We start from the raw sequence: 9221 nt of genomic DNA, 5'->3' as shown, positions 1-9221 counted from the left end.
TGCCACACGTACACCAGTTGCTCTTAGAACTAAATAAGCTTCTCGGATTACAGGTTAAACGTCTTCAAGAAACTTAAAGAAGTCCAGACGCTTTTCTTTCCAAGCTCCTTAGAATACTGGGTTAGACGTACTTTTGCCTTCGGAGCTGCCTGGCATGTTATTTTGCAAGTAGTCATCAGAGGATGGATACACTGTGGTTGTAGGTTACACCACCAGCCTCATTAATACAGGATGAATCCATGTGTTTTTATTATTTATGCAAACTCTGACCCTGCATCTGAATGTTTGATACATATATTTATACACCACTCTACATTTAATCATTAGTTATATTATTAATCCTTGGTTCTCTTCCACATGGCGTCTTTGTGCCCAGGTTTCTGGTAGGTGAGGTTTCTTCCTGTTAAAGGGCTTTTTTTTATGTCCCATTGTCACTAAAGTGCTTGCTCATGGTTCAGATTGTTGGTGTTTCTTCTGTGTTATTTACGGTCTTTACCCTACAGTATAAAGTGCCTCAAGGCCTTGAACTGAATTGAATTGACAAATCTGGACTCAAACACAGCGTTTTCCAGGATAATTTTGCCCAATTGTATCGTGTCTGTGTGAACTGTAGCCTCAGTTTCTTGTTCTTAGCTGACAGGAGTTACACCTGGCGTGTTTTTCTGCTGCTGTAGCCCATCTTAAATGCCTAAAAGGCATGTGTTGTACATTCGGAGAGACGATTTTTGGTTTTAACAAGTGGTTATTTGAGTTAACATTGCCATCCTATCAGCACAATGCAGTCTGGACATCCCCCTCGTCTCTGCCACCAAATGGCATTTTCCCCAGAGAACTGCATCATTGGATATTTACTTCATATCATTTTGTTGGAGCTAATCACTCCTGTATTTGACTCTGTGAACTACAGCTATAGAAGCACAAGGCTATGACAGAATCAAAGAGCGCCACTCTTAGATCACCTTTCTTCTCCATTCTAATGTTCAGTTTCAACTTGTACAGTTCGTCTTGACCACGTCTACACAACTAAACGCATTGAGTTAGACATTTGCGTTAAAGAGAAGTTTAACATGTGTAGTTAACAAAGTGACCGGTGAGTTTCTGTGTCTCGAGTATTCAATTCACAGATATGTTCTTATTAGAATGTTTAAAAAGTGACTCTCTCTATAATACAAACATCGTTGCATAGTTTTATTCATTTTTCAAACACACCTTCTATTCGTAACATACATCCTATAAATTACTCACATGTTCAGCCAACGCCAAGAGAAAAAAACTGAAGAAAACCTCTGAAACTGGTGCTGCAAGTTTTACCTCATTTTAAGTACAAAGTGGAGTTTAGAAAAAAAAAAAGAAAACAGTGAACTTAGAAGTGACAGAGTAAGTTTTTTTCTTTTCTTTTGCATAACCACTAAGTAGCCCTTATTTTCTACTACAGTGTAAAACAGCTGGTGTTGTGCAAGACTGGAATACAAAAGTACCTGTCATCGGATGTTCTAAAGTACAACAAATAGACAAAGTTTCTATATCGACTCGATTTGCTCCCTTTCAAAATTAATTCCAGATATTGTGCAAAACAGAGAAATCCAGTAATTCTAAAAAAGTGCAAGTCCATTAGTTATTACTGACTCAGGGACTGTAAAATGTGCTGGTTTTGTTTTTAACCTCTGTCCACCATTACAGTTCCAGCGACCTCTTGAACGCACCTGACGTGATTAACTCTTTGATCTGTAATCGCTTTGTAATATTTAACTTCGCCCGTGTCATCACGGTGCAATCCTTAGCCTGGGCTGTGTGAGGGTGACAATCCCAATCAGCGATGATATCAGACCACAGAATCCGATCACTCCCCCATTTGACTGGTATAAACCAAGCTTATCTAAGGGCATGAAGAGATCACAGATGTTTTTCACAGAGTCCAAGGCAAGGTCCGGGTGTGATTTCAGGGTTTCCAAAAGCAGAAAGAGAAAGCCATCCAGGTGAGGGACGACAACTTCAGCTACTTCAGGATTCTCAGTGAGATGCTGATCCATTCTCTGTTTAAAGTTTTTATCTCTTGACCTCTTTGTCATCACCTGGAGAACCGCATAAACATCTCTGCTGAGATGCATAACTAATGAGAAGAAGTAGAAGCGGGAGGAGTTTAAACTCCAGCGTTCCTTGTCGATATTGCGGATAAGACCGACGCTTTTGGCCCAAAGTACATTGTCACAGATAAAGTAGAGGGCGCGGCTCACGTTGGCCACAGTAAGGCACAGGCGCAGCACTCGGTCCGAGAGCTGCACGGTTCGCTTAGCAGCCTCAATGGAATTTGCTGCATTTCCCAGCCTGAGCACTGACAAAGGAGGAGGACATGAAAGGGTATTAGAGCAGTAATCAATTTAATATGAAATGGCAGGTCAACACGTCATTATAGCAGCCCACAACAGATGGAAATACAGTTAAGGTACACAGAGAATTAACTACAGCATCTTTTCACTATTTGCCTATCTGTGTTTACATACTGGAACAACATCAATTCACCCCAGTCTCTTCATTTTAAACTTTTGAACCTTTCACAACACGTTATCACATTTTAAATTGGGAGTCATAAATGACCCTTCACCCAGAAACACAAAGACAGGCAGGCCAGCCCTAAAGGCAGCAGAGTTCCTTAAAGAGATCATTAGTTGGTGCACAAACAGATCTTGGCCTTGGCCTTAACACAGCTCAGCTGCGGCATAACAAAAGAAGCTGCTCTAAGGCACGGCCATATCCTTAATTTCCATGCAAAGCCTGTTTCATTTCAGTCTTCACCTAATTCATACTAAAGCTACCAAATGTCAAGGTACAAAATGTGTCACATTCCACATGAATTCTAAAGTAAGCACATCTATGAGTGGTACGTTTATCAATATTACAGTCATTTGCAGCAACAGTCGGTGCAGAGTTTATCCCAGCTTACAGTGAGATAAAGAGAAAGCTACAGAACGACATTGTCTAAGTTGTAAGTAGACAGTTTGCCAAGAAAATAAAAAATTGTCCATTTGTGCACTCCTTGGCAGAATTACTGGCCTTGATGATGAAGAAATACAGTGCTCATAGACAAACTCAACAGAGAGACAAGATTCAAGTCATTTGTTAACCAAATGTATGGTGCGTTTGTTTAGTTTGAATAACTGTAATTCTGTCTGATGGTCAAAAATAAAACAAGCTCTTTGAATTCATCACAGTTTTTAGAACCACCCATGTTCACAGAAATCAATGCAATTAATTAGGATAACCACACAGTGGATTTGAAACTGAAATCCAATTTAACCGCAGCCACTGAACGCCTCCTAACTCCCTCCACAGTTACTCACATTTTCGTCCAGCGCTCAAGCTGGTTTCCAGACTTTTAAGTTTTGCCACAAGGTCCTTTTTGTCCGAGTTGTTTCGAAGTAAATAAACAGCGAGTGAACAAGCATACTGAGCTGTCCTAAAACACAAAAAGAAGCAGATGAAGGGGGAAAGTTAGAAGGATACAGTCATGCGGTAACTTTCCCGTTTTTATCAAGAAAATAAAGTAACGTTTGTACGAGCTGGTTACAAAAGCGATGAAAAGCTCACCTGAATATGCGGTCCCTTCCTTGACTCTGACTTGTGAATTTTACAAATGGGTCCATGCTGTTAAACCACACCAGTACAGGTTGTTCTAGTTAGCTAGAGCCAAGTTTCCACCTCGTCGAACCTGTTAACATTAATTTGTCGCTACAGTCGGCACGGCATCAGTCACTTTTCTTCTGCTTACACAATGCCAGGCTGATATAACGCCGATGAGTAAAACTCGTTATCAGGTATTTATCAGGTAATCTTGATTTTCAAACTTTATCCATACCCCACGTTTACAATTAGCCAATCTCCTTTCCCTGCAGTCAAACTATTGCAACCGAAGAACACCTATTTGTTTCACTACGGATGGTTTTAGAAACGGACCAAGAGCCGAACTGATTTTCTGGACGGACCAATGCGTTACTACCAGTTACTATGGTAACAGTGAAACCCAAAGAATGAAAAATAAAGACTAAAAGAAATTTTAATCAATTGAAGGGTTTTGTTACCGTATGTGAATAAAAATACCAACAATTTAAAGCTAAAACGGTCCTTTACGATTTGCTTTTAGTTAAATTTAATAAATACGCAATAAACAATGTAAGAAATTCAAAAAATAATAATACAAATGTAATAAATAAATACATAAATAAAGCGGGGAAAGAAAAAATACATTACACACAATAGAAAGTCTCAAACAAACTAATTAATTAATTAAAAAATAATCTTTCAGTTTGCATGGTTGGATACATTTCATTATTTTTTTTTTAACACAGATCCAGGTAGATTTAACTAGTCATTTGAACAACTGAGTAACAAAAAAGCAGTTAAAATACAAAAAAACTATATATTATCTCTAAGAGATTTTTTTTCCTCTTATTGGTGTGCAGCAATTGTTTCTTATGCAGAAATATGCATGAGTATCCACATCACTGCTGTAGCACTGACAAAAGGTCAGCCAAAGGTAAAAGTGATATTTCAAAATTCTAGCTTCCAAGTGCATAACCAGGGAATTTAAAAAAGCAAAATTAAGTGAAGTTACAACAATCCTGAGTGCAAACAGAATAAATACAGACAGTCAATTTATCAGTGTTCACAAACATTTTAATGTTACAGCTGGTCAAGCTAGAGCATGTAAGTGATTCTGTGACACTGCAGCCTTTTTTATTAGATTAATATTCTTTGATCATAAACCTAAGAAATTCTGGAGAGTAGTGTCTCATACTTTGAAAAGACACATCATGACTTTGAGAGAGCCCTTACCTTCAGGTAACGATATAACCTTGAAACTGCTCTTAAATACTTGCCATCATACTAATGGAGAGTGGAATTATTTTTTGCCTCTGCTATGCAACTGTTTACAGCATTTATTTAAAAATCTCTCTAGTTTGACAGCATGTTGACTGTTGGTGAGGTGCTGAATAATTACACTCTGCCTCTCTGGTGTGTGTGTATGTGTGTGTCTGTCTGCTTGGCTCTGTTATGTATTCAGTAATGTAAGCTCTGATGGTATTAGTGGTTTTGATTGCTTGCGGCATATGCCCTCCTCTTTGTTCAGCAGAGGGATACCCATCAGATGAGATCAAGAAAATATGAACATATATTTCTGTAAAAGTATTTCAGTGAAGTCCCAGAGAACTAAAAAGTAAATCTCTGTTTATTGGCAAAGAAGCAGCTCTGTGATCTGTTATTTCAGTTTTTCATTTTGTAATTTTTGGGAAACAATTAATATATTTATACTTAAAAGTAGCCTTTATTTTCCACCAGACTTCTCCTGGCTCCCTAGTGTGTATGCCAAAGCGCCCTCGGGGAAGATACTGAACCCCGAGTTGTCCCTGATGCTTCCATTGGAGTGAGTGTGAATGTTAGGTAAAGTGGTTAGACACAGAATAAAGCACTTGTGTTAATGAAGCTTGTAGTAAGAAAGTGCTTTGCATGCTCAAATTGACTAGAAAAGTGCTGTGGAAAAGTGTGTTGTTGTTGTTGTTGTTATGTTGTTTTTTTTTGGCATATATGTTAAACTTGCATGTTTTAGATTGTAAAATGAGTTAGTTCCATACACAATAGATATATATTAACGTTTTTTTTAAATACATGGAAATCAGTGTGGACAGCCAAACTGTCAACTTTGATAGTCAGGTTCCAAAATTGCACAGCTACAGTATATTAATTCAAAAGGAGTTCACATTGCCTTGTCCCAGACGGTGAGCTCAGCTTTCTGGGTGAACATGAAGACAACTATCCATCCATCCATCTATCCATCTTCATCCGCTTTGTCCGGGGCCGGGTCGCGGGGGCAGCAGCCTAAGCAAAGAGGCCCAGACCTCCCTCTCCCCAGCCACCTCCTCCAGCTCATCCGGGGGAACACCAAGGCGTTCCCAGGCCAGCCGAGAGATATAATCTAGTTGAAGACAACTATATCCACCAAAAACTGAATACTGAAAATGAACCATAGACTGTATATAAATGATGGATGGAAAAATAAATAAAGTCGCCCACTGGTTTGTGACGCCTTAAAGTTTGCTTTCTTGACTATCACTGTGTTAATTTTGTGAAGCGACCATGTTTGGATGACAGGATAGGCTGCTATGTTAAAAGTTAGCTATTGTAAGCTGCATCCATAAGAGTGTTAGACCGCGATACCCATATCTGGTAATTAGTGCTAAATAACAGCCTAATAAAAATACTAGAATTTTACACATCAATACTTAAGCACACACTTCTGAGACAGGCTATTAAAAAAAGGGTGAATAATGCAACAACGGCACAAACTTGGTGGAGAGGTTCAGTTCAGTGACTCCAATTAGTGAATGCAAGCCACAGCATACACAGTATCCACATGGATAACTTTTAAAAACTTAACCCTCCACAGTTGCTATGGAAAAAGCGAGTGGCCACGGAGCCCCAAATAGTTTTCATTAATCGACTGTAAATATTATTTTAAATGCTGTAAATTTGGGATTTTTATTTTGGAGTCTGCTGATTCATATAGCCAACTTCAAGTGGTCACTGGAGGAAGTACAGTTAGTAATCAACTTGATCCTTACAGACTGAGTGAAGCAGGCAGCACACACAGTAAAGGAAACAGAGGTAAAACAAAGCAGCTTTAGAGATGCAGCATCCACTAACTCGAATCCCCAACACCTGAAACTGTCTGGATGGGCAAACAACTGACAGATTTATTAAGATATTATTAAATTTGAAGGTGCATAAAAGTCAAAGATGGGATTATGCTTGCGACATCTTAACAGAATATTGAAGTAATATTGTAGGGTGCTGAACTATTACCACCAGTGTCAAGGCGTTGTCCACAGCCAGTATGTAAATTACAGTATAAGCTTTCTGAAAGCCCACCTTTGAATTCCACTGCTGTGAAAGTGCATGAAAATCAGAGTCGGATGTGGGATTTCAGATCTCCTCAGCTCTTTGTAGAGAAGGTCACTTTGTACTGCAAATATCAACTGGACTTATTTGCATGGACATGAAGCTGCACGGCGGTCTGAGGCTGAAAAATTAATAACGAAATCTTTTTAATGTGTGACCCTTTTCACCCCCCATCCTGTATGTCCTAAAATAATATTTTTATTGAATGAATATATATATATATATATATATATATATATATATATATATATATATATATATATATATATATATAGAACTCTCAGTGGGAAAGAATCTACACTGATATGCTGATTGAGTAACGTGTTAGGAATGAGAGGATGCCACATCGTTTGATGGAAATGGAAATTATAAACCAACAGAGGTTTGAATTCAAAGAAACCCTGAAAATCAAAGTAAAAAAATGTTGCAGGCTTGTACATTTTACTGATTTTATTGCAGCAACTCAGTAGTTTGTATGATTCCAACATGCCTGACAACATCAGGGGCCGCTCATAATGAGATGACGGATGGTGTCCTGGGTGATTGCCTCCCCGTTTTGGAGCTGGGCATCACTGAACCACATTTTTGAGAGTTTGAGGTGCAACCTGGTGGCGTCTGATGGACTGAGACATGATGTCCCAGAGATGTCATATAGAATTTAGGTCAAGTGTTGGGGCCCGTCAATGGTATCAGTTCCTCCATCCTCCAGGAACTGCCTGTGTACTCTAACCACATGAGGCCGGGCATTGTCATGCACCAGGAATCAAGGACCCACTGCACAGGCGTAGCATCTGACTATGGGTCCAAGGATTTAATCTTGATACTTAATGGATATCAGGGTGTCGTTGCCTAGCCTGCAGAGGTCTGTGGATATCCCTCCAAAGACCATCACCGACCCACCACCAAACTGGTCATGCTGAATGATGTTACAGGTAGAGTAACACTCTCCACGGCTTCTCCAGATGTTTCACGTCTGCTTGTGTCAGATGCAGTAAATTATATTGTATTCTGGTAATTAAGCAAAACAAATGATTGGAAATATAACTGATGTCATGCTCCTACCACACACATCAGTAATTACTGCACATTTTTATAGACAAAATGCTGAAGCTCTAAAAAACAAAGACTTCTGACTGTATGTGCGTAGATCACTTCACCGGTGTGGCTTTCTCTGTGGAAGTTATTTAAAACGTTGGTTGCTTTGATGCCATTAATTAGTGAGTGGTCTGTTTACAAGTATGTATCATCTTTTTCTCCTTCTTGACTACCATTATTTTTAATTTAACTAATACAGGAATCATGCTATGTTTCTATTCAGTGAGTGCTTTTTCAAACATGCACACATTTAATTTCGCCCCGACTTGTTTATGTGCCATAAAGGTACTCTCAGTTTTCCTCAGTGTACCTTAAAGTATTTTTAACAACCATGCAGCCAATCCGTGTTCAATTAATTGTTTTTTGTTTAAAATATACTTAGTTTCATCCCCAGGGACGCAAAACAAGGAAGTAACAACACATGAGAATATCTACATTGAGGCGATCTTAACTGGGTTAAGATGAACTTTTTCTGTGAATCCAAGTTTTTTATGTGTAAGAAGAAAAACTGAAAAAACAATCAATAGACCAGACCAACAACAAAAGCACAACACATTTTCTAAGTGTGGTGCACTTATAGCCCTGCCATGCACACAGAGGCATAAAGGTATAAAGGGATATGAAAACAATTTTTAAAGCGTCAGTGATGAGAGCAGGTCGGATACAGTGTGGGAGAGTCTTCTGAGATTAAAGGGCTACGACCTCAAACATGCAACATCTCCCTGGAACAGCTAAAGGGTTTATTTTAGAGGAGTTGAGGGGATATGGGGTTGAGCATGAGCGTAGGAGTTTAGAGATCCGAGTAGGAGACAGGCCATTCAAAGCAAGCAGCAGAAACATAAAGACAATGTCTGGGCTCATATACACTCTGTAGCCACAAGCCAACCGACTTTCTTTCTGAGCTGTGCAAAGTTTTACTTATGGAGTTTCTGAGATAGAGATTTGTCTGTGGGCCCCTTCTTTCTGAATAATTCATCTGAAAACCACTTTTATTACTTGCTGTGTATGAAGTAGTAATTTATGACACAACCATGAATGCACCATGCCTGTATTTGCCAGGTTTCAAAAATGGCCTCAGTAACTGATTTTTATAAAAATACTGTAGTTAATTGCACTTTATACTAATATGTCATTTACACCATATAACAACTCACTGTAGTTATTTATTTTTATTT

The 9221-nt window shown here is 38.8% G+C and overlaps 1 protein-coding gene across 1 annotated transcript; it reads right to left on the bottom strand.

The window, feature by feature from the left end:
* Positions 1-1181: 1181 nt before the first annotated feature.
* On the bottom strand, positions 1182-3961 carry pex11a (peroxisomal biogenesis factor 11 alpha). The gene is made up of 3 exons (XM_006789361.2): positions 3586-3961; positions 3339-3454; positions 1182-2332 (listed from the first exon to the last, which is right to left on the bottom strand). Exons 1-3 carry the CDS (start codon positions 3639-3641, stop codon positions 1764-1766), a joined length of 741 nt encoding a protein of 246 aa, XP_006789424.2. The 5' UTR covers positions 3642-3961; the 3' UTR covers positions 1182-1763.
* Positions 3962-9221: the final 5260 nt, after the last annotated feature.

The sequence above is a fragment of the Neolamprologus brichardi genome, chromosome 7, assembly GCF_056152115.1.
Source record: "Neolamprologus brichardi isolate AB-2024 chromosome 7, ASM5615211v1, whole genome shotgun sequence".
Lineage (NCBI taxonomy): Eukaryota > Metazoa > Chordata > Actinopteri > Cichliformes > Cichlidae > Neolamprologus > Neolamprologus brichardi.
The sequence above is the reverse complement of the archived record's forward strand: the minus strand, read 5'-3'. Positions and strand labels throughout refer to the sequence as shown.

What these genes read in the sequence shown, in the direction of transcription:
- pex11a (XM_006789361.2), bottom strand. Translation starts at nt 3,641, where the DNA reads ATGGACCCATTTGTAAAATTCACAAGTCAGAGTCAAGGAAGGGACCGC. An exon ending in GGAAGGGACCGCATATTCAG is followed by an intron (nt 3,455 to 3,585) that starts GTGAGCTTTTCA and finishes TTTGTGTTTTAG; the next exon opens with GACAGCTCAGTATGCTTGTT. An exon ending in CTTGAGCGCTGGACGAAAAT is followed by an intron (nt 2,333 to 3,338) that starts GTGAGTAACTGT and finishes CTCCTTTGTCAG; the next exon opens with TGCTCAGGCTGGGAAATGCA.